The sequence below is a fragment of the Mesocricetus auratus genome, unplaced genomic scaffold, assembly GCF_017639785.1.
Source record: "Mesocricetus auratus isolate SY011 unplaced genomic scaffold, BCM_Maur_2.0 Super-Scaffold_100007, whole genome shotgun sequence".
In the NCBI taxonomy this organism is placed as follows: Eukaryota; Metazoa; Chordata; class Mammalia; order Rodentia; family Cricetidae; genus Mesocricetus; species Mesocricetus auratus.
The window spans coordinates 41,574,891-41,600,271 of record NW_024429191.1 but is presented as its reverse complement, the minus strand read 5'-3'; the positions used below and the strand labels follow the sequence as shown (position 1 = coordinate 41,600,271).

At 43.4% G+C, this 25,381-nt stretch overlaps 2 protein-coding genes across 3 annotated transcripts in view; one reads left to right on the top strand and one right to left on the bottom strand.

The window, feature by feature from the left end:
- The window catches only part of Pigl (phosphatidylinositol glycan anchor biosynthesis class L), a 59,796-nt gene extending 40,895 nt beyond the window's left edge, over positions 1-18,901 (bottom strand). The window contains exons 1-2 of one of the 2 annotated variants that reach the window (XM_040748834.1): positions 17,605-18,901; positions 4,172-4,271 (exon numbers count right to left, since the gene is read on the bottom strand). In XM_040748834.1, coding sequence (XP_040604768.1) covers positions 4,172-4,271; positions 17,605-17,839 — 335 coding nt within the window. In that variant the 5' untranslated portion in view covers positions 17,840-18,901. The remainder of the gene's footprint in view (positions 1-4,171; positions 4,272-17,604) is intronic. The other variant, XM_040748833.1, reaches the window with a different exon arrangement.
- Positions 18,902-19,121: 220 nt separating this feature from the next.
- Positions 19,122-25,381, top strand: part of Ncor1 (nuclear receptor corepressor 1) — a 149,663-nt gene continuing 143,403 nt past the window's right edge. Inside the window, 1 exon segment of the mRNA XM_040748823.1 lies at positions 19,122-19,203. The gene's annotated coding sequence lies outside the window, so the exon portion shown is untranslated.

The window sequence follows — 25,381 nt, the reverse complement described above, 5'->3', positions numbered from 1 at the left end:
CTAGGCAATCTATGGGGCCTCTGGTAGTGGATCATTATTTATCTCTAGTACACGAGTGGACTTTGGGAGCCCATTCCACAAAGAGGGATAATCTCTTAGCCTAGACACATGAGGGAGGGCCCAGGCCCTGCTCCAAATGATATGACAGACTTTGATGATCCCTCATGGAAGGCCTCACCCTCCCTGGGGAATAGATGGGGAATGGGATGGGTGGTTGGTGGGGGGAATGGGAAAATGAGGGAACTGGGATTGATATGTAAAATAAGATTGTTTCTAATTTAAATAAAATTTATTAAAAAAAGAAAATGCTCCCTCCAAAAAAGAAGAAAATACCCCACACATATCTCCACAGGCCAGTCTGATGGAGGCAATTCCTCAGCTGATGTTCCCTCTCTCCAAATGACTCTGATTTGTGCCACGTTAACAAACCTAGCCAGTACACTCTTTCCTTGAAAACAGTTTTCCCCACAAAGGGTTTATCTGGGTGTGCTCTTTTGGCTAAGTGCATCCCTGAAATCAAGCACTGACGCTCAGAGCTGCAAGAACAAACAGCTGACCACACACAAAGCCCTTTAGACCTATGATGGGCTTTGAGACACTGACACAGCAGTGGCCTACTTCTCTCAAAGGCAGGGTCTAGTTCACTAGCTCATCTCCCTTTCTGTCTTTGAGCCCTACCTAGAACTGCCATTGCTGTGGGGATTTTTTTTTTGTGTTTTAAGGATTGCCGTTCCTCTGTGTGTGTGTTTTGTTGTTTGTTTGAGACAGAGTTTCTCTGTATAGCTCTGGATGTCCTGGAACTCTCTCTGTAGATCAGGCTGGCCTCGAACTCACAGAGATCCGCCTGCCTCTGCCTCCCGAGTGGAGCTCTCATTTCTTTATGTGCAACAAAACAAAGAAAGATAATAAAAGCTGTCTCATAGAATTAGCCTACAAATTAAGTGATATGGCCTTTGAAAAGATGTAGCCAGGAGTATGTACTTCATACTTTGAAAGTACAGAGTAGCCTGGAAATACATTGCTTGGAGCTTATACTCTGCAGCCAGATGGCCTCAGTGCAAATGCCAGCCCTTCAGCCTGGCAGCCGAGTAACCTTGAGCAAATGACTCAACCTCACCATCTCAAATTTTTATCTGTAAAATGGAAAATAATTGGATCAACTTCAGGATTAAGCAAGATCATGTACTGAGTATGTTTTTTTGGCACCAACAGTAAGGGTTTTATATCTACTTATTACCATCATAGGTTACAGGTCCTCTATGAAACTTCCTTCTGACCCTTGTCCCTTCATTTTCCTCTGTGATATATTTACAGAGTCTGATTAAATGAAAAGCTAAGAGGTTTGTATATTTCTATGGACTAATCTGCACTTTCCCTCATTCATACTAATCTAAAGCACTATCCCCCAGGGTGACTATATTTGGACATGCCTCTTAGATAAATCAGGTTAAACGAGGTCACAAGGGTGAGGTCCCACCTGCCTGCTCCACACGAGAAGGTGGCCATCTGTAAAGAAGAGGACCGTCACTAGGAATTAACCTCCATACTTCTAGTATGAATAACTGGGGGCAGGGGGAGTACATTTCTGTTGCTTAAGTCATTTGTCTGTGGTATTTTGTTATGGCTTTAAAATCATGATTCTCTCTGCTCAGTTGGTATTATAGGTATGCACCACCATGCTCAGTTGATCATGGTTGGTTTTTTTTCCCTCTGTGTGGCCCTGGTTGTCCTGGAACTCACTCTGTAGTCCAGGCTGTCCTTGAATTTACAGAGATCCTCTTACCTCTGCCTCCAGAGTGCTGGGATTGAAGGCGTGTGCCACCATGCCTGGCCTAATTATGGTATCTTTATGGTAAAATCTTCGCAACCACTGAAGAGCTGATGATGCTACTGAGCTACCCTGGACTCATTTTGTCTCTGGTTGACTTTGCGTGGGAGAGATCCTCCAGCTCAAACTATCTAAAACAATCCCAGCAGACTAAACATTCATTTGTTATCTATTTCCCTCCTGTGTCTACAGCAGTCACACCCTTCCCTCATCCAATAATATTCAGGTTCTAATCTTCTATGATCAAGAAACAAGCTGCCTCCACCCCAACCCCAAACAAACTGAGATCAAGTTTGTTGGGAAGATGAGAAAACAAAGATAAACAAGTGATAAGGATGAAGGACCCTTCCTGGTGTGCAGACTGGAGATCTCATTACTTGGCAGTCTTCACTGCTCCTTGATGCGAATATCCAGAATCTATACAAGAGGAAGCACTTCTTAGACAAGTGAGTCATATTTTCCTCCTCGGTGTGAAGTCAGCAGTGTTTGTGAAGTCACCAGTTCACCTTAGACATTTGTTGGATCTGCCTTGTAGCACTAAACTAGGGTTAACTCCTGGACAGTGAGCATTGAGAAACAGTGAGATAGAGATTCTAAAAGAGACACAATCCCTTTATCTACCACTCAGTTCTCTACAAATAGCACAACAGGGCCAGCAAGACAGCTTAGAGGGTGATGATACTTGCCACCAAACCTGATGATATGTGAGTTCCATAGGATTCCCACAAACTGTTCTCTAACCCCCACAAATTGTCCTCTGATGTACACCATACACAGCATAGCACAGCACACACACACAAAATAAATGTAACAAAAAGATAGCAAAGCAAATATTGAACACACATGTTTATATATATGTAAATATATATAAATACAATTTAAATCTCTAAAAATTTATACTTATTTTTGTGTATGTTTGTGTCACAGGGCAATATACAGGAATCAGTTCCTTCTTTCTACCATATCGGTCTTAGGGGATTGAACTCAGTATATCCAGTTTAACAGCAGGTACCTTCACCCCCTGACCCATTTAAACTTTTGTTTTTTGAAATAGGGTCTCATTCTGTCATTCTGTTGTTCTAGACTGACCTTGAACTCATTGCAATATTCCTACCTTAACCGTCCTAGAGGCAAAATATTTTAAGAAACATTTGAAAAATTACTATATAGGAATCAGACACGGGAGCACACGTGTGTCTTTAATCCCTATACTAGGGAGGCAGAAGCAGGTGGATTTCTGTGATTTCAAAGCCAGTCTGGTACATATATCAAGTTCTAAGATAGCCAGGGCTACATGGTGAGACCTTACCTCAAAAGTAAATAAATAAACCCCAACCACAAACCCCAGTGCGTGGGCAAACTGATAAGTGATCTTTTTTTCTTTTCTTTCTTTCTTACTTTTTTTTTTTTTCCAAGACAGGATTTCTCTGTATTGTTTTGGAGGCTGTCCTGGAACTCTCTCTGTAGACCAGACTTGCCTCGAACTCAAGAGATCCACCTACCTCTGCCTCTCGAGTGCTGGGATTAAAGGCGTGTGCCACCAACGCCTGGCTGTTTTTTTAGTTTTTCAAGACAGGGTTTCTCTTTGTAGCCCTGGTTGTCCTGAAACTCACTCACAAGAGATCCACCTGCTTCTGCCTCCCAAGTACTGGGAGTAAAGGTGTGGGCCACCACCACCTGGCAACCTCTTAACAATATTAAAAAAGAAAATGAGTAATTATGTTTGTGTTATTGGGAAGCAAGATGGTCAGTGTAGGAGAAAAAAATCATTTGCAAAAAGCCTGAAATGCATTTTATTGCAATCATTGGTATACATTCCTGATTCTTCCATCCCTTAGAGCACAGATGTCCTAGTTCTGCCCATTACCAAATGAGAAATAATGACACTGTAGAAATGAATGCTACTATTGTGCAGGTAAAGGTATCTATACTTTTTCCTGCTAAGAAAAACCAAGCCTTGGAGGAATTGCTGCTTCCAGGCCTGGGACAGGAAGCTCACAGGAGGTTCTGGAGGCTGGGGCTGTAGCTGGGTTGATAGAACACCCATAGCATGTGCAAAGTCCTGGGTTTGATTTATACAGTGCATACCTGTAACCCCAACTTCAGGGGTCTGAGGCAGCTAGATCAGAAGTTCAAGATCACCCTTAGTTACACAGGGTGTTCAAGGCCAGCCAGGGATACATGTGACCCTGTCTGAAAAATCAACCAGCTAAACAACAACAAAAGTAACAGCAGACTTTTCAAATAAGAAGTATTTACACTCACATGGGGGTTTGTGACTTTTTAGTGTACCAATGCATTTTTATTGCCAATGGGTTTCTACATTATGAAAGGACAAATTACCTGTTGTCGATAATCGTTACATGGGAAGGTGGAATCCCCAAAACATCACAGCTTTGCAAAAGTTCTTTCTTTCGAATTTCTCCTTGATTGTAGTAATTTCCTGAGGAAACAGATGGCCATACTTTGTCAGTGGAGGCCTGTCTGCTCACTCATTCTTATCCTATCTTGTTCCCTAGGGGATTTAAACTGTCTGAAAAAGCCATGATGGTGATAAGAAGTTGAAGAAAATAGAGCATTCAATGGTAAGGTAACCCTAATAGCAGATGACCAGCAGCATACATTTTAGCACCACCACTTACAATGCCTATGCATCTATTTATGTATGCATGGATACACACATATATCTATCTACTGATCTATCTATCTACCGATCTATCTGTCTGTCTATCATCTATCTGTGCTATGTTGTACCTAACATGTGTGAGGTACTGGGTTTGAGTGCCAGCGTCACCTTTATAGACTCATAAAATAGTCTTCAGATAGCTAAAACTTATTTAAAGGATAAGGTGCCTCTCTTGAGTATTACAAGAAAATGTTTAGGTACCATTTAGGAAAATGTGCTGGCTGGTTTTATGTTGACTTGACACAAGACAAAGTCATTTAAGAAAAGGGAACCACAATGAAGAAAATGCCTCCATCACGGGCAACAGAAAGATGCTCTCCCTGGTTTACCCATTACCTCCTGCAGCAGGTGAGAGAGTTAGCCTAGGGGTCACGAGAGTAGGAGAGCCAGCCCTGACCCTCCCTGTCTGGGCAGCACACTAGAGCCGACCCTGTTGTTAGGGATGCAGGTGAGCTGACCTCTCGCCACTCAAATGCCCCCCACAGCAATCGGAGACAGTGCCTTGTACCTTTGGACAAAATAGTACAGCTGATCGTGGTGATGTGAGTGACCTGGATCTGAGGACCTGAGAGCAGGAGAACTGGCTCTGCTCCTTGCTGCAGGCTGCACTGGGTGAGCAGTTGGGGCAGCTGACCACCCAGCTACCACCCGGGCTCAGAACCAGGCCTATGAGTTTGCTGACCCCAACATCCATTGAATTTATGAACTGCTGGAGTATGTGAAGGGGACAAACCTACAAATCCAAAACAATAGGATCTCCATGACACAGAACAACAACAGGAAATCTAAGAGGAGTCCCAGTGAGAGCCCATTATTAGAGTGTAGTAGAAACCAGAGGCCTGGAACCAGACCAATGACTCAAGGCAATGAACACTTGCAAGTAAAGATGAATGGGTTAAGCTGGGAGGTGGTGGCACATGCCTTTAATCCCAGCACTCGGGAGACAGAGGCAGGTAGAGCTCTGTGAGTTCAATGCCAGCCTAATTTACAGAGTCAGTTCCAGGATAGTCAGGGCAGTTACACAGAGTAACCCTGTCTCAAAACAAACAAACAAAGTTGAATGGACTAAAGGGTAAACAGTATAACTTAACAAACCATGCTACAGCTTCCAAGGCAAGATTCTTCTTTTTTATTTGCTTTATTTCTTTGTTTTATTTTTTCTTTTACATTTGGTTTTGATTGGGGGCGGGGAGGTTACAAGGGCAGAGGGCTGATGCAAGGGGATGGGAAGATAAGTGGAATTGGAATACATGATGCGAAACCCACAAAGAATCAATAAAAGTTAAAAAAAAAGGAAAAGAAAATGCCTCTACAAAATTGGGTTGCAGGCAAGCCTGTAGGGCATTTTCTTTATTAGTTATTGATGGGGAAGTTCTCGCCCATTGTGGGTGATGCTATCCCTGGGTTGGTGGTCCTAAGGTCTATAAGAAAACAGTCTGGCAAGTCAGTGGGTGCAAGCCAGTAGGCAGCACTCCTCTATGATCTCTGCATCAGCTCCTGCCTCCAGGTTCCTGTCCTATTTGAGTTCCTACCCTCTCTGTTTTTGATGAACTGTTATATGGAAGTGTGAGTGAAATAAACTCTTTCCTCCCAAGTTGCTTTTAGTTGTGGTATTTCTCATCACAGCATTAGTTACCCTAACCTCTAACTAAGACAGAAAACATCCTCTTTTATTTTAATTTATTGAGATAGGGTCTCTCTATCATGTAGCTCTGGCTGTCCTGGAACTTCCTATGTAGACCAGGCTGATTGAGATCCAGTTGTCTCTGACACCTAAGTTCTGGGATTAAAGGTGTCTACCTACACAACTGGCATATCCATTTAAAAGGGTTTAGTAACTAGTGACCCATCATTACCAGAAAAGTTTATAGATATTCTTTAGTTTCCCAACATATGTACCATAGTTCCCATAAATATTTCTCTTATGTAGCCTTACAAATAATAATACAACAGCCAGAGTACAAAAATCCAAGAGAGCAGCATCAACCGAGGAATGAATAAAAAAAAAAAGATACTTACACAGAACAAAAACATTATTCAGCCATGAAAAACAAACGAAATGGGGCTGGGATACATCTCAGTGGCTGAGTACTAATTCCTGCCTCACCTACCAAAAAGGAATAAAGTACATGGGCATGGTGGTATAGGCCATGATTCGAGTACTCTGGAAGCTAAGACAGGGGGATTGTGAATTTGAGGCTCCTGAGCCACATACTGCATTTAAAACCAGCCTCGGCTTCATGGTGAGATAGATACTGATACAAAACAAAACCAAAAAAAAAAAAAAAAAAAAAAGAAAAAAAGAAAAAAAAAAAAACACAAACCAGGGCTGGAGAGATGGCTCAGAGGTTAAGAGTACTGACTACTCTTCCAGGGGTTCTGAGTTTGATTCCCAGCAACCACATGGTGGCTCACAACCATCTACAATTCAGTCTGGTGCCCTCTTCTGGCATGTAGGCAGAACAGTGTATATGTAATAAATTAATAAATCTTTAAAACCAAAACCAAAAAAACAATGTTCTGAGACATGCTATGTATGATATTGATGAACTTTTACAAATATTAAGGCAATAGAAGTCATGTATAGCTGGGCGGTGGTGGCGCACGCCTTTAATCCCAGCACTCGGGAGGCAGAGGCAGGCGGATCTCTGTGAATTCAAGGCTGGGCTGGACCGACAGCCTCCAAAACAATACAGAGAAACCCTGTCTCCTAAAAAGCAAAAAAAAAAAAAAAAAAAAAAAAAAGAAGTCATGTATAAAATGATGATGACTGAATGATTCTATTTATATAAGGCATCTAATAGCTGGATGGTGGTGGCTCATGCCTTTAATCCCAGCACTTGGGAGACAGGCTCCAAAGCTACACAGAGAAACACCATCTTGAAAAACCAAACCAAACCGAAACAAAATAAGGCACCTTAGCAGGCAAATCCACAGAAACATAAAGTACAACTGTAGTCACAGAAGCTAGAGGAAGGAAGGAATGAGGAGTTATTGCTTAATGGGTTACAGAGTTTCTCTTTGGAATGATGAAATAGGGGTGATGGTTACAAAATCTAGTAAAGATACTTGTTACTGCTGAACTGAACATTTAAGAATTTTCAAAATAGTGAGTTTTATATAATTAATATTTATGACACAAATGAAAGAAACATTGAAAACAGAAACCAGTGTTTCACTCAATACAACTCTTCTAGGGGTTGGTGATATGGCTCAGCAGGTAAAGGAACTTCATGTCCAGCCAAATGATCAAGACTCAGGGTAGAAGGAGATAATAGAGTCCTTTAACCTCCATATTGCACGCACAGGCCCATACACATACATACATGCACTAAATAAATACATGTGATAAAAAATTTTAAAATCTTGAGTTATTATGAAATAAAAAATATGCCTTTAAATTTGGTAGAACAATTATACATTTTTAAAAACTGTGTATACGTGTGTGTGGGTTTGCCCAATGCCTGAAGAGGCCAGAAGAGGTGTCAGATTCCTAGAGCAGCAACTGCTCTTAACCGTTGAACCATCTCTCCAACCCCTAATAGGAAGCACCCAGTATACATCCACTCAGCTAAGGCCAGGAAGCACTGCTATACACAACATTATCCCCAGCCATATTTGTAAGTGGCTTTTCACTATTCCCAAAGGTTGCACTGTAGAACTTCTCTTTGCTCTCTGCAATGGTCTTTTCTTCAATACTTCGTTAGCATTTTCTTTGTAGCTTTCTATAGTGTAATCAAGTCTTCCAGTTTTACACTTATAAATCTAATTCAGGGGCTGGGGATCTGGCTCGTTTGGTAGAATGCTTAGCTAGCAAGCATGATGCCCTGGGGCTGACCCCCGGGCCTTGGGAGGTGGAGGCAGAAGGATCAGAAGCTTGGGGCCAGCTTCAGCTACATCTTGGGTTGAGGCCAGCCTGGGTTATCTGAGACTGTGTATCAATGCAAAACCAAACAAGCACACACCTACTGCACAGACACAAAACTACTTCCCCAAATCTACTCAGCTGGTGATATAGCTCAGTAGCAAGATACTAGACTCAGTTTTCAGTACTGTAAAAATGTAACAACAAACCACCCCAACTAAGTAAATAACCAGCAAGACAGCAATATTCCCATTATGAACTTACATTTGTGTTTGTGTGTGTGCATGCATGCACAGCATGCACATGCAGGTTAGAGGACAACTTTTGGGAGCCTGTCCCTTCCTTCCACCATTTGAATCTTGGGGATCTAAACTCAGCTTGTAAGGCTTGGCTACTGGTGCTCTTACCTGCTGAGACACCTTACTAGCCCAATAATTCTTTTTGAGACAGCTGTTCCTATTCTGCCCAGACTGCCCTAACTCCTGGCCCCAAGTGATCCCTCCAGCTTCAGTCTTCCAAGTAGCTGGGTATATATATATCCCAGCTAACACCAGCATTTTCTTTCTTTCTCTTGCTCCCTCCCTTCCTCTCTTTCTCTTCTTTCTGACTGTATGCCTGTCTTTCGGAGATAAGGTATCATGTAGTCCAGGCTGCCCTTGAACTAGGTATGCAGTCAAGGATGGGCGTGATTTCCTGGTCTTCCTGCTACCACCTCCCAACTGCTGGATTACCAGCATGCACCTACCTGGCTTAACAACAGCATTTTAACAAGCACTTATTTATACACAGTGTAGCTTTAAAATAGGGCTGTGGGGCTAGTGAGATGGCTCAGTGGGTAAAGGCATCTACTGTAGCCTGACAACTTGAGTTTGGTCATAGGTCCCACATGGTGGATGGAGAGAACTGACTTTCGCAAGTTGTCTGACCTCTAAGGATTTTGTCACACACACACACACACACACACACACACACACACACACACACACACACACCAAGTAAATGCTAAAAAAATAAAATAGGGGCTGTATATAGGATTATCTGGCATATAATTTCTAAGGTAATTATAGTTATAAGGAAAAGGTAAGTAATCATTTTTAATGCATAAACTTCTAATAAGGAGCTGGAGAGACGGCTTAGTGGTTAAGAGCATTTAACCACTCTTGTAGATTACCTGGGTCCAGTTTCCAGCACCCACATGGTACCTTATAACTGCCGGTAACTCCAGTTCCAGGAGATTTGGTGCTCTCTTCTGACCTCTGTGGGCATCAGATATGCATGTGGAACACTAACATACATGTAGGAAAACTTATTCATACACATAAAAATATTTAATTCTAATAAATGATCTAGTACTCAACCCATCAGCACAAGTGCTTATGAAGGGGGATTTCTTTCTGTTAGGCACTGGGCAGCTCTGTAGTCTGGTTGCTAGGATCATAACCATATCAGCTTGTTGTAATGAAACTATTTCCTCTTGGGCCTGATATGTCTCTCTGTAGGCCATCATAGAGCAGAGGCTGAGGTTGTGACCTACATCCAGTCATGGCAACAAAATAAGCAAAGCAGTAATGAAAATTAGGTTGGAGGTAAGCTGTGTTCCATGGAGGTAACATGGCCATGTTAACATTCCCTGCAAAAGGCAGGGAATGTCATGAAACCCTCGCTTGAGAGTCTAGTGCTATGCCTGCCTTCCTATCCCTAGCTGCATACCATCCTGTGCCCAGGCACCCCTCTCTAGCCCCCAGCACATAGGAGCTACAAGTCTGAAAGCAGTTACTTTTTCTGGGAAGGGACTTTTTGGTGATGTATTTGCCTTTGAGTTATCTATGCCTCTATAAGTAACCTCAGTAAAGTCACTGGCTCATCACCTAGACTTGGAAGAATCATCTCTTTGATTTGTTAGTCTGGGGTCAATAGTTATGTCTCTCCAGGAAAAGTCATGGAACACAGCTTAAACTTGAAAGAAAAAAAATCTATGTATTTAGACATTAGCAAATATTGTAAGTATTGCCAGTGGATTGTAATGTGTGTGTGTTGTACATGCATGTGTTCATGTGTGATTGTATGAGGAGGCTGATGATGAATGTCTTCCTCTATCATGCTCCATCTTATTTTCTTTTGAGGCCGGTTTTCTCACTGAACCCAGAGCTCCCTGAGGGCTAGGCTGGCTGACCAAGGAGCTCTAGGGAATCTTCCTTTCTTGTTCCCAGACATCACCTCTGTGCTGAGTATATAGATGTGTGCCCAGCTTTTATGTGACTGCTGGGGATCTGAACTCAGGCTCATGTACTTACCCACATCTGACCACCTCCCCAGCCCTTGGAATCACAGTCTCAAGTTTCTCCTGCTCACATTTTAAAAGCACAATTTATTTAATGTGCATTGGTGTGGGGGTGTCAAATCCTCTGGAACTGGAGTTACAGAGTTGTGAGCTGTTGTGTGGGTGCTGAGAATTGAACATGAATTCTCTGTAAGAGCAGCAAATACACTTAATCGATAAGCTAAGCTATCCTTCCACGCCCAATCCATTCTTTTTTTTTTTTTTTTCTTCCCCAGACAGGGTTTCTCTGTATTGTTTTGGAGGCTGTCCTGGAACTCACAGAGAGTGCTGGGATTAAAGGCGTGTGCCACCAACGCCTGGCTCCCAATCCATTCTTAATCATAATATAATCAATACTTAGGATTCTTTAAAAAAGAAACTTCAAATGCATTGAGTTAGAAGAACAGGCTAAACTGTCACTTTCTCTCCTTCCCTCACCCCTTAGAAAGAAGATTTTATGTAACCCAGGCTGGTCTGAAGTCACCACGTGTCAAGATAACCTTGAACTACTGACCCTTCCACCTACTCAGGGCCTGGATTACAGGTAGGCGCCATCGAATGTGGTTTAGACCACTCCTTTGAGATTGATTTCAAATGCTTCTCAAGGAGAAACACTGTGAAGACTTGTTAGTGACGAAAAAGGAATTATTTAAAATAGCCCAGCAAGCTTTATTTTAGGAAATATGGTGAATCAGATGTCTGATGAAACTCTGAGCATATCTGACCACGTGAGATAAAGGGCAAACACATTTGAGAATATAAGACTGACGTAGCAGGAAAGTAAGGGCTACAGCTGAGGGCCGGAAACAAAAATAGCACCAATCCTGAGGGATTATATAACAGACCCAGGGCGCTTACAGAGCATCCCCACAGCCTTGCTCTGAAGTCCGGTTTAGAGTTTAGCAGCAAACAAGGGGACGTCTATACAAAGAAAGGACCTTTAGAAGCTGTCACCTTTATCGGATGAAGAAACAAACCAAACCAAAAAGCCCATCCTAGACTGAGGTGCTCAGACTTGGTTTGAGTAGAAGGCAAATTAAGAGAAACATTACCCCCCTCCAAATTTCTTTAACTCCCACTCAACTTTCCTTGGTGTGAGTGACTCAACATCTCTAGCTTGCATGAATTTCTAGGAGCTTGATGCTTCCTATCAGCAGATGGCATCTACTTCTCTCCTTGGACCCAGATGAGACGTGTGACAACTTCAACAAGGAAAATGTAGCAGAAGTGATACTTCAGGATTTCTAAAGCTGGTCATGAAAGACAACATGACTATCTTTAGATTCTCTCTCAGAACACCTGCCTGGGAACCCAGCCACCAGGTTGTAAAGAAGCAGAAAGTCTTGGATATATCATATGTGAATGTTCTAATAGAAATTGCTAGCTAAGCACCTAGCAACCAGACATACAAGTAGAGGAAAATCTGAAGGTGATTGCAACGCAAAGTTTGGAGGCTCTCAACTGAGGTTCTCATTACCATGGACTAGAGATACTGTGCTATGTCTGTATGTGAGACACTTGGGATTGGACCCTTAACATACTACTTCTCTGGCCTGAAAAAAAAATCAAGCTAAAAATTTGGAGTGATCTGAGGCAGGCAATGACTTAGATCATTAGGGGCTGGGGGGAGGAGGGATGGCTCAGTGGATATGAGTGCTTGCTGCTCAAGCACAAGGGCCTTGGTTTGAATCCCTACACCCACATAGGAAATCCACATGGCCACTATGCCTATAACCCTAGTGCTCTGGAGGGGTGGAGACGGGTTTGCTGAGGCTTGGTGGCTGCCAGCCTATCTCCAGGTTCAGTGAGAAACCTTGTCTCAAGAGGAAGGAAGCAGAGTTATAAAACATGATACTCAATATTCTCCTCTGGTCTCTGCATGTGCATATAAGCACATACATGTGCACATATACTACCCACCCACACATACAAAATAAATATTAGAAAAAGTGAACTGTGGGCGTTGGTGGTGCACACCTTTAATCCCAGCAGGCGGATCTCTGTGAGTTTGAGGCCAGCCTGGTCTACAGAGCAAGCTCCAGGACAGCCTCTAGAACAATACAGAGAAACCTTGTCTCGAAAAACCAAAATAAAATAAAATTAAAAATAAAAAAATGAACCAAGCAGGGTGGTGGTGCCGCACACCTTTGATCCCAGTACTTGGGAGGCAGAGGCAGGCTGATCTTTGTGAGTTTGAGGCCAGCCTGGTCTACAGAGTATGTTCCAGGACAGCCAGAGCTGTTACAGAGAGAAACTGTTTTGAAAATATAAAAACAGAAGAAAAAGTAAACAATTAATCTGTTACCACAAATATGGTTTTAAGACACATGTGCACATACATATAAAAATAAACCCAGAGTAAGTTGTAAGAACAAAGAACAGAATCAGACCTACAAATACTGAAATTGGGAGTTATTAGGAAGTCTATTTAATTGAGTAAAGGAATAAATGAAGATATCAAGTATGAGACTACAACAGAGACTGTGACATTTGCAATAGGAAACTCTAGGCAAGAGAAATAGACTGAAGGACAGAATTGTATAAACACCATCTCAGTATGTATGGAAGACCTAAACGTAATCCTCTTGCGGCCACATATGGTGGTATGTGCCTGCTACTCGGGAGGCCAAGCAGACAAGCAGAGAAATCACAAGTTTGAGGCTGGCCTGGATAACATTGCAATAGTAAAAGACTGGGGTGTAGGTCAGTGGTAGGACACATGCTAAGTATGCTCAACGCCCTGGGCTCAAGCCCAGCACAGAAACCAAAACCAAACAAGACTCTTAACAGATAGAAAGAAGGCCAATATAAATGAGACATCATAAAATGATAGCCAGAAAGACTTTATGTTATAAATATGTCCTCTTCTGACACTAAGTCAGTGAAATTCCAATAGTGGGAAAATGCCAGTGAAGTTTTTTCTTGAATATGGCCAACCTGATTCTAAAACCTATTTATTTAGAAGAAAAAACAAAAAAGGTCAAAACAAGAAAATACACCCTGAGCAGCAATCAGATGTTTGATCATATTGGGTAATAGCACTATAAATTTCAGTCATTTGGCTGCTGAGATGGTTTAGTAGTAAGCCACTGAGCCTGATGACTTGTTTGAACCCTGGAATCCACGTAATAGTGGAAGGAGAAAATCCTTCCACAAGGTTGTACTCTGATCTTCACACACATGGCATGGTGTCTGCACGCCCCTGCCACAAATAAAAAAACATTAAAAGTTACAGTACTTAAAACAGAGATGTCAGGACTGAAGAAATGGCTCAGCTGTTAAAAGCACTTACTGCTCTTCCATAGGATCTGGGTTCAATTCCCAGCACTCAGGTGGAGGCTCACAATCATCTGTAACTCCACTTTCAGGGGATCTAAAGCCCTCTTCTGGCCTCCATGGGCACCACTCACACAGTGGTACACAGACACATGCACAGACAAAACAACTGTATAAGTAAAACTTTTTTTCTGCTGGGTGGTGGTGGTGCTTGCCTTTAATACCAGCACTCAGGAGGCAGAGGGAGGTGGATCTCTGTGAGTTTGAGGCCATTTTGGTCTACAAAGCTAGTTCCAGGACAGCCAGGTCTGTTACACAGATAAACCCTATCTCAAAGGTGGGTGGCGGGGAAGGAGGCAGGGAATCTCTATGAGTATGGAGAACTACACACACACACACACACACACACACACACACACACACACACACACACACACACACACACAATCCCATGTGAGCCAGAGGGGAAATGTTGGCTTTCATGATTCCAGTCTTTTCTATCTATCAAACCATTTTCATATAGCTATCAGAATGAACTAAAACAGACAGATTATTATTATCTTATTTACTTGTTTTTGAGGCAGGGTCTTTTTATGTAGCCCTGGTTGTTCTAGAAACCTCTATGTAAACTAGGCTGGCCTTGAACTCAGAAATCCACCTGTTCTGCTTCCCATGTACTGACATTAAAAATGTGCTATCACACTTATTTTTTTAAATTTTTTTTTTTTTTTTTTTTTTGAGACATGGTCTCTCTGTGTAACCCTGGCTATCCTAGAATTCACTTATGTAGACCAGGGTGGCCTCGAACTCAACTGCCTGTCTTTGCCTCCCAAGTGCTAGTGTGCACTATCATGCCCAGGTTTAATTTTAGTTTTAATTGTTTTAGTGTGCCATGGGGTGGCATATATATGCGAGTTCAGGTGCACGTAGAGGCCAGGGAAGGGTGTTGACTCTTTTGGAGCTAGAGAAATAGGTTGTTGTAAGCCTCCTGAAGTCATTACTGGGAACCAAACTCAGGTCTTCACAAGAGCAGTAAGCCCTCCGGGCGTTGGTGGCGCAGGCCTTTAATCCCAGCACTCGGGAGGCAGAGGCAGGCGGATCTCTGTGAGTTCGAGACCAGCCTGGACTACCAAGTGAGTTCCAGGACAGCCTCCAAAGCCACAGAGAAACCCTGTCTCGAAAAACCAAAAAAAAAAAAAAAAAAAAAAAAAAAAAAGAGCAGTAAGCCCTCTTAACTGCTGAGCCATCTCTCCAGCACCTCTCCTTTAAAAAATTTCTTAAACAGTGGCTTGGGGCCAGACAGATGGCTGAGTGGGTAAAGGCACTTGCTGTCAAGCCTGATGACCTGATTTCAGTCCCAGGGACTCATAGGGTGGAAGGAGGGAACTGACTCCTGCAGGTTATATTCTGCAGACTATCTGTGGGCCATGGCACGCAGGCCCTTCTCTTCACAAATAAATAACTAATAGACTTTAAAAAAAATAGCTTGCACGGGCATTGGTGGCGCACACCTTTAATCCCAGTACTCATGAGGCTGAGGCAGGTGGATCTCTGTGAGTTCGAGACCAGCCTGGTCTACAGAGCAGGTTCCAGGACAGCCTCCAAAGCTACACAGAGAAACCCTGTCTCAAAAAACCAAAAAAGAAAAAAAAAAAAGCTTGATGAAGTAATGATTCTTGAAATCAGCTTTATCAACTGACAGGGCACACAAGGCAACTGGGAAGCTTGGGTGTAATGGTTTAGAGGGGAGTGGAGCCACAGGGTCTTAGCTCTTTCATGTTAAAGTCTTGGTGATTCAATGCCTATTTGTAAAATAGAAATAATAGTATCATCTTATAGGATGACTGAGGACAATTAACTGAGTCACCATTGCCAAAATAAAACTCTTTGTCTTGTTTCTCACTTCTCCCCCAACTGAGGATGTAGTTGGGATAAGCTATTTGCACAAATGCAAGACTTAACCAAATTATTTAGTATGGCCTACAAGGATCAGCTCTGTTCCCTGTATAAGGTCTTCCTTTTTGAAGCCCAGATCAAAAGAAACCCTATTTGGAGCCTTCTTTAAGGAAACCTTCTGAAAAGAGAATTAATGTTCTTCTTGACTTCCTGCCCACTGTGCTTTCTCCATTATATTGCTACAATTTTCACTATGCTATATTAAATATTATTACAACAATAACAGATTTAAAATGGCAAGATAGGGGCTAGAGAGATGGCTCAGTGGTTAAGAGCACTGGCTGCCTTTCCGGAGGGCCCGTGTTCAATTCCCAGCACCCACATGGTAGCTCACAACTGTCTGTAACTCCAGTTCCAGGGGATCTGATATCCTCACACCAGTGCACATAAAATAAAAATTAAATACATTATTTAAAAAAATGGCAAGATGGATTCATAAGGAAATAATTAAAGGCATCAATAGAAGTACTGATTGCTAAGTGAATGCTTATATCTTCCATTAGAAAAAGATTTTTGGGCCAGGCAGTGGTGGCGCATGCCTTTAATCCCAGCACTTGGGAGGCAGAAGCAGGTGGATCTCTGTGAGTTCGAGGCCAGCCTGGTCTACACAGGGAAAGCCTGTGGGGGGTGGTATTCCTTCCTTGGAGCCACCCCCTTGGGAGTTCTCAACTTTTCTTTAATTAATCTGTATTAGCTCTGTTTAAAAATCAGTAATTCTCCCAAATTCAGCCAATTTCATAAATCAATCTTAATGAGGGTGATCTAGAATAAGGTCTAGCATAAATATGTATTAATACAAAGTGGTGCTAAGGGAAACAATGTGTAAAATTCGATTTCTGTGAAAAGTCTGTTTTTTAAAAATGAAGAACTGGAATGACACAATCACATGGGAAAAGAGGTCATGGGTGATTTTTAAAATCAACTTTATTGAAGTATAATTTGACATATCTTAAATTCACCAACTGTATGTAAACAGTTCGAAGTCATCGACATATTTAAGTGTCATTTTTTTGTTTGTTTTGGTTTGTATCATAGTGAAAGCCTTAGTTTTGAAGAGTTCTCTTAATGAAAGCTGGGTGGAGATGAACTTTAAAATTAAATAGTTTCTATCTATTCTGGGGCAATTCCTCCAATCTGACATAAGCATCTTTGTAGTGCACAATGGATTTCAAAGCATTAGGAATGTCTTTTGCTATTATTAGGAAAGAAACTTGGTGGGTTGGGCAGACACCAAAGCTTAGATTGTTTGGTGCACGATTATATTTGATCCTTCTGTAAATAGATGGTTTCTCAGGATAAAAGGTCAGGCACATCCATCGGCTCACATCTGTAATCCCAGCACTGGTGGAGTTAGGCTGCAGTGAGAATGTCTTAAAAAACAAAACACTCGTAGTCGCAGTTCCCAAAGGAACACGCAAGTACTGAATGGAACCAGCGATGAGCAACCACTTTTCTGCTCCTCAGTTTAGCTGGGGAAGAGTGGAATTCGCTCCGGGTTCCGCAACCTATCGGGGAAGTCGGCTGTTTCTGTAGTCATTCTGTGACGAGCACAGAGAAAGGACCTTCGCTATATTCACTTAGCTATCTATGACAGAAAACCTTTCTAGAGGAAGTAACTGAGATCTGTTAAAGTTCCTAACCCGGCTCCCAGCGACCCTCTTACGGTCTCCTACCTGCCGAGAAGCAGAGCAAGAACACCCGCTGCTCCAGGCGGGCCAAGCCTAGCACCGTGGGAGCAAAGAACATGGCTTCATCGTCCGGGTGCGCGATCACCAGAAGGGCTCGGCTTCCGGCTCCCGGCAGGCCTGCCTGCTCCGGAGACCTCATTCGTTCCGCCGTGTCCCGAACCCGGAGGAAGCCCCAAGTCAGGACAGCCATCAGCAGACACAAGAGACCCACCACTTCCATGCCGGGTAAGTGGCACCGCGCCTGCGCAGTAAGGAAGGCGGCGGTGGACTCGGGCTCCTGCGGGAAAACTGAACCCGCTGAAACTGCGTTCCGTGCTCAAGTGCCCTGTGGCTGGAGAACGGCGAGATTCGTGGTCTACCGTGGAAACTTCCACCCACACCGCGCCGCCTCATCTCGTATACAGCCATGGCAAAATCCTGTCCCTGCTCCAGTCTCAGGGCTAACCCGAGCTCTGTGAGGTCTAGTAGCCTTCTTCCGTTCAGTGTGCTTAAAAGGAAGCACCGTGCAATTATCTTGAGGTAGCGTTTCGCTGTGTGGTAGGTACCCTTGGGTGCCTCTGAGCTCACTATGTAGACCATGCTGGGCTCGAATTTGCAATGATCCTCCTTCCTCCTCTGCCTCCAGCGCTGGTGTGTCAGGCGTGCTACAGCACGCCGGCTAAAACGGAAGCCTTTGCAAATAAACTTCAACATTTGGTAGGAAGAGTTCCCTTCTCGCTTCAACTCGTTTTCTAACCCACGTCTTATGACCCAAGACTTCGTGTAAACAGCCCGTTATCCGGATAAAAGTTTTCCGAAGCGGGTCACTTTTTTCCCCCCCTCAGAGGGCGGCTTTGATAGAGGAAAAGTAAGCGGCTATGAGCAAACGTCATTTCACCAGAAGGGTACGGCTGAGAGTGCGGTCAGGAGGCCCCTGAATTCTCTTTGAGAGGTAGACTAAGGAGCCGCGCCGCGGAGAAGGCCTAACCCGCCATTCCGGGGAAGACCCGGTGCGACACTGACGCGCATCCCAGCCACGTGGGCTCGGCTTTCTGTCTTCGGCGAGGAGCGTACAGCCGCTTTGGCGGAGCGCAAGGGTCGCAAGGCTAGCCTCGCGCCAGGCGCCGGGTCCTTTCCCATGCCTGAGGGGGAAGGCCCCGGGCGCGCGGGAGTGGCCGGCTCGCGGTGGCGCTCCGGGCCGGGTGCGCGATGGCTGCCGCGGCGGGTCGGGCCCGAGGCAGTGCTGCCGGAGCCGGTAGGAGTGTGAGGGACAACTTGGAAGGAACCGGCGCGGCACCCCCGGCCCAGGAAGCGAGGCCGAGGTAAGAACGGCGCTCCGCCCGGGGAGGGTGTCGTCTCCCCAACCCTCCGGAAGGAGGAGGAGCCCGCGTCGGAGCCGCCTTAGCGCGGCCGCGGGGCCTGAGGGGGGGGAGGGAGAGGGGTTGAGGCAAGATGGCGGCTAAGGTGGCGAAGCTGCGGCAGCGGCCGGTGTGAGCGCCCAGCTCGCCGCGCCGAGCGAGGGCCGGGCGGAGGGCCGCGCGCCGGGGCCGCGCCCCGCTCGTCCGGCCGTGGGGCGCGCCGGCTCCCACGCTCCGCCAGCTCCCGGTGAGTAGGCCTGGCGCCTGCAGCCCCGGCCTCGGGGCCCTGCTCGCCCGGGAGCTTCCGAAGGCTTCTAGGGCTCCAGTGCCGGAGGCGGCTTCTCGGGCGGGCCAGGGGCGTTGCGGAGTGCGCCGGGCTGTGACCCGTGCGAACCACCGTTCTCTTCCTCTCGGCCACCAAGGGGCGAGTCGGGCGCGGCAGGGAGTTGAGGCTAGGCGAGTGGAGGCTTCTAGAGTTTGGGGGAAGAATGGCCTTAGGTGAGCGGAGGTCGGCCAGAGATATCTGTCCTGTGGGGAGGGGGCGTGCGGTGCCTGCACGGCTGGAGGAGGGGGTGCGCGGATGGACGGCCCCGGGCGGGGCCGGCGCAGGTGACCCGCCTAGGCCCACTCTTGAGGGAGAGTTGGAAGCTGTCTGGCGAGTGTGGAAGGGGTTAAGGAGGGTGACAACGGTGGACAAGTGTGTGAACAACAAACTAGTTCACCTTTCTAACTGGCCCACTTGAGGTATAATGGCGAAGGGTTGGTAGTGGTGCAGATGCGAAGAGCAGCACCCTCTGCCTCCTGCCGTTTGTTATTGGTGTTTTCTGCGCTAAGTGGGAGAGTGCACCCCTTCTTTTGGGAGACAGCGACGGGATTTGAGAAACTAATTGAGAAAGGAACCTTAACGGGAAGGACACTGCGTTCTTAGAATTGGTGTGGATCAGGAATAGTCATGTATGACAAGGAGTAGTGGATGGGAATAAATGATAATTATGAGAAGTGTTGGCCAGGTTGTGTGCCACCGTGCCTGTTCAACAGAGTTAACGTTGGAGAATAGCGTTATGGGTAGTTTTAATCTTTGGGATTAGTATATTCACCTGCGTCAGATTTGCTGCTCTGATTATGTCCTGTTGTATTTGAAATTTGCATTCCTTGTGTGCACCCTGGTGAGAATCCTGGGAGGCTGAGAGTGGCTGTATGCAGAGAGCAACAGGCCTGGGGTTTAAATGCCCACACACACATAGTCATTCATTCGTTCAAGGGTATCTTGATGAATAGTAGCTGATGATTCTGAGTCACGTGCAATGTCTGGTGGACAAACCGAGAGCTGATGTTTTAAATCGGTTAATTTAGTTTGTTTTGAGGTCGTTGAAGTCTGTAGGACTTGCTGGCCTGGAACTCTCCATGTAACTGGTGCAGGGATTGCAAGCTTGCGCCATCGTATCTGGAGTACTGTGTAATTTTTAATATTTTGGGGAAATAAATGTTTTAATAAATCTCTCATTTATTGGATAAGCCAGCTCATATTTGCCTGGGCTCAGTCTCTGACTTATCTAGATATGAGTAAGAATTACAGAATAAAGCTAACTTATTAGAGTGAAATCTTATTTTCTTATTCTATTAAAATTCAGTAGCCATTTAGTTTATCTTAATATTTATAGCTTCCAGTTGCTTTGTCTTAAGTGCACCTGTTAGTGAAAATCAAAGTGTGATGTATATGTGTGTTTGTGTTTATATATATCTAGAAAGTGATTACTTGCCATACCAAAACATTTATCTTTTAGAAAAGACTTGCCATATGTTGTAATACTCCTCCTGAGAAATTGTAATACTAAGAATCATGATTCCTTCCCTGGCATTTAGAACGTGTTCAACCTTTCTGTGCTACAGTTTCCTCATCTATAATATTGGAAAAACCTCTGACCTCACAGGTTTTGTTGTTGTGAGTCTAGACTGAGTTAATAGTTATGAAATTGGACTGGGGCTGCAGCCCATTTGGTAGAGAGCTCCACTAACATGCATGTAGCCCCAGGTTTGATTTCCCCGGCATGACATAAAAGCAGACTCATGCCCACTCAGGAGTTGGAGACCGGAAGATTAGAACTTCAGGGTTGTCCGTAGCTAGCTCTATATTGAGTTTGAGGCCAACCTGGAATATTCATCATCCTGTTTCAAAAAAAAATAGTTATAAAATTACTTTAAATAGGTAAAAGGATTGTGTTTCTGTGAGATAGTAATGGCTTATCTGCAAATCTCTCATGGTGAAGTTAGAAAAAATGTATTCACATTATAACATCAGAATTTACCTGTTGCTAATATTTATATAGCTATGATTCTCTCCCATGAATTTGAAAAAAAATATATTGCCTGCCATGGTAATCTTAACACTAGCCGCAGCTCTCTGAGTTTGAGGCCAGATTGGTCTACATAGTGAGTTCTAGCCAGAAAAGGAGAGACTGTCTCAAAAAAGAAGGAAGAGGAGGAAAAGAGGAGTAGATAATACATACTTTTTTTGTTGTTTTTTGAGACAGGGTTTCTCTGTGTAGCTTTGGAGCCTGTTCTGGAAGTCTCTTTGTAGACTAGGCTGGCTTCAAACTCACAGAGATCTTCCTACCTCTGCCTTCTGAGTGCTGTAATTTAGGTACTTTTTGTGTTTGTAGGATACCCAGGTTTGGTTCCCAGCACCCATGCCAGCATACAGCTACCTGTAACTCCAGTTCAAGGGGATCTGATGCCCTCTTGACCTCCAAGGGCACCAGGCACACATGTGGGGCACAGCACTCACACACATGAAATAAAAATGAATAAATATATAGAGAACTGAAAATGTTGTATTTTCTTCAATATAAAGAAAAAATGAAGCTGGGTGGTGATGGCTCATGCCTTTAAATTCCAGCACTCGGGAGGCAGAGACAGGCAGATCTCTGTGAGTTTGAGGATAGCCAGGACTGTTACACTGAGAAACCCTGTCTTGAAAAAACTCAAGAAAGAAAATTAAAAGATCAGAGGCTTGTATTTTCAGTCATTAACTTGTTTAGCCAGTGTGAGAAGCATTTTTATGTTAAAAGCTATAAAGGCATAAATAATAGCTTTTAATTTAAATAACTTCTAGTTTAAATGAATTATAGGTTCAGGTAACTAAGTTGTCACTGCATTGATACTTTGTTCTTGTGTTTGAGGATACAAAAAGTAATTTTGATAGTGAAGAGGACAGTTCTTTCTCTATCAGGTCTCCTTAGGAAAGTTGAAAAACTATGAAAAACCACTGCAGTGTAGCAGTAACTCTGTGGATCATCTTTTTTATTTTGGTATTTTTGTGATCTTGGTTTTTTTTTTTCTTGAACATTTATTCTATTCTTCAGCCATTTTTACTACCCCAGGAGTTCCTGTGGCCAAAAAGTTACTTGGATAGTCTTCAGATACAACCTGTCCCCTCCACCCACTTGAATTTGAAAGTCAGAGACATAACAAAAACAGTGTGTCTGTGCAGATTTTCAGTGTAATTCCGTACTGCTGTTAACTTTCCTTTAGTTGTGCTCTCAAAAATAAATTAAATAAATTGGTTAAAATAAATTGCTTACAATTCTTAAAATTCTAGAACGAATATCCATGTATAGATCCAGTCTTGTTTTATATTTGAAAAATTTGAAAGCATAAATAACTGAGAAAGAGGTGATCTGCTGAAATTGTTGCTATTGGGCAGAAACAGAACCCACATTTCTGACATCTAGTGTGGTGTTTATGTACCATACTATTCATGGAGCAGTTTGATGATGGATTCTTACTTAAAACAAAATTTGGGTTGGCTTCAAATGTTCAGTGTAGTTACTGAATTTAAAATACTTCATAACACTAAATTTCTGGAATGAATATACAGTTTAAAGAAACTGGTGCTGATGATTGTCACTGGGAATTACTTAGTTTGCTTAAAAGTTTCCCTGTTCTAATATTTTATTTTGTTTTATTTTATTTTATTTTTTGAGACAAGGTTTCACAATATAGCCCTGACTGTCCTGAAACTCTGTAGAATAGGCTAGTCTCCGATTTACAGAAACTCCAATTTCCTCCTGCCTCTGCCTCCTGAGTGCTGGCACTAAAGGTGTAAACCACCACCACCACCTGGTGAAATTTTTATTTATTTTAAAATTTTAATTTAATTTGATTTTATGTGTGTGGCATTTTGTCTGCATGTTTGTCTGTACTGCATGCATGCCTGGTGCCCAAAGGAGACTAAAAGAGGCCATTGGATCTGGAGTTACAGATGGTTGTGAGCTGTCATGTGGGTGTTGGGAACTAAACCTGGGTTGTCTGGAAGAGCAGCAAATGCTCATGTCAAAGGCAGGATCTTGCTGATGAGTCTGGGTTCAATCTTTGAATCCTTTTGCTAGAATTGCAGGCACGTGGCTCCAGGCCCAGCTTGATTTTACAATGAGAAGCCCGTTCGTTTGTGATCCACTCCATCTCAGTGCTTTTGAAAGGGCCTTTTTGACCTCAGGGCCCTAACTGAGGACCTTGAACATGCCTGTCAAGTATGCTACCATGAAGCCGTATCCCTAGCACTGCAGTATTAATTTTCTACACGGTACTCATGCCATAAAATTTATTTTAAAGGAATAACTATTATTCTTTCTCCCTCCTTTTGAGACAGACTCTGTCTGTATAGTCAACATGTAGTTCACCATATAGACCAGGCTGGCCTCACTCATAGAGATCCTCCTGCCTTTACCTCCAGAGTGCTGAGATTAAAGGTGTGCACCACCATGCTTTCTGTATTACTCTTTTTTTTTTTTTTTTTTTCGAGACAGGGTTTCTCTGTGGCTTTGGAGGCTGTCCTGGAACTAGCTCTTGTAGACCAGGCTGGTCTCGAACTCACAGAGATCCGCCTGCCTCTGCCTCCCGAGTGCTGGGATTAAAGGCGTGCGCCACCAACGCCCGGCTGTATTACTCTTTTTAAGTTCACAATTTTTATATAAATACTGAAGCATGGTATATTTGCTTGTTTATGGCTACTGAGCTATTAAGTCTACCCATTTTTATGTTTCATTATGAGTTTTTTTTCAGATTGGATGTGGTGACTGACCCCTATAATCCTCAGCAAATCCAAGGTAATCTGTTCCACATAGTGAGTTCTAGGCCAAACAGGACTATGTAGCAAGACCCTGTCTCAATTTCTTCCCACATCTCATCCCCCAAAAGAGAAAAGCTGTATCCCCCCCCCAAACTGGTCTCTTTTGTGGATTATTCTTGTACTACCTTACTCCCCCAAACCCTACTATATGAATTGTGATTTTCAGAGATTTGATGATACAACACTTCAACCAGGAGGTCTTCCTTCTGTTTCCTTTGCCCTAAAATATATGTTTTTGTTATGGAGATTGTATTTAAATTATTTTGTGACTGAGTTTTTCTTTGTTTTTTGTTTTTCCTGGAACTCTCTCTGTAGACCAGGCTGGCCTCGGACACAGAGATCTGCCTGCCTCTGCCTCCCACGCGCTGGGAATAAAGGCATGCAACATCACTGGCTGGCTGTATACTTGAGTTTTAAAAGAATCCTTCCTTGGGGCTGGAGAGATTGCTCAGTGCTTAACACTGGCTGTTCTTCCAGAGAGGACCTGGGTTCAGTTCTCAGGACCCACATGGAAGTCTGTAATTCTAGTTCCAGGGGATCCAACAACCCTCACACAGACACACATACCGGCAAAACATCAATGCACATAAAAATAAAAATAAATTACTAAAAAGTCGTATTATAAAAAAAAAAAAGAATTCTTTACTTCATTCCTGGAGTAGTTTGTTGAGTATCTAAGAAATAAGAGCCTATGAACTAGCTTTAGTGTGTTTTCTATAGAAGAGGTCTCATATAATACATGGCAATTGGTGTTGAATAGTTTTTGAAATTAAAAAATAGAAGTGTACTCATGTCATTGAAATAGCAGTGAATTATCCAAGCATTTCTTTCTTCCTTCCCTTTTTTTTTTTTTTTTTTTTTGTTTTTGGAGATAGGATTTCTCTGTATTGTTTTGGAGCCTGTCCTGGAACTCCCTCAGTAAACCAGGCTGGTCTCGAACTCACAGAGATCCGCCTGCCTCTGCCTCCCGAGTGCTGGGATTAAAGGCATGCGCCACCAACACCCAGTTTCCAAGCATTTCTTTCAGGAAAAAAAAAAAAAAAGTCCTGCCACTTTATTGGGATTTTTGTGAGAATGGGAGAATAGACATGGAGATTGGTTTGTCCCCAGCTTTTTAGTTCTAGGTAATGTCAGATGCAAAAATGTTTAACAGGTTTTCAGGGAAGGAAGTTTGGGAATAATTTTAGTGCTAGGAAAAGTATATGAATTAGAAATTTGGAGTGCTTGGTTTATAGGGCAGTAATGTAATATGGAAATAAATCCAAATAGGTTAGTCTGAAACATGGAAAGTCAAGGC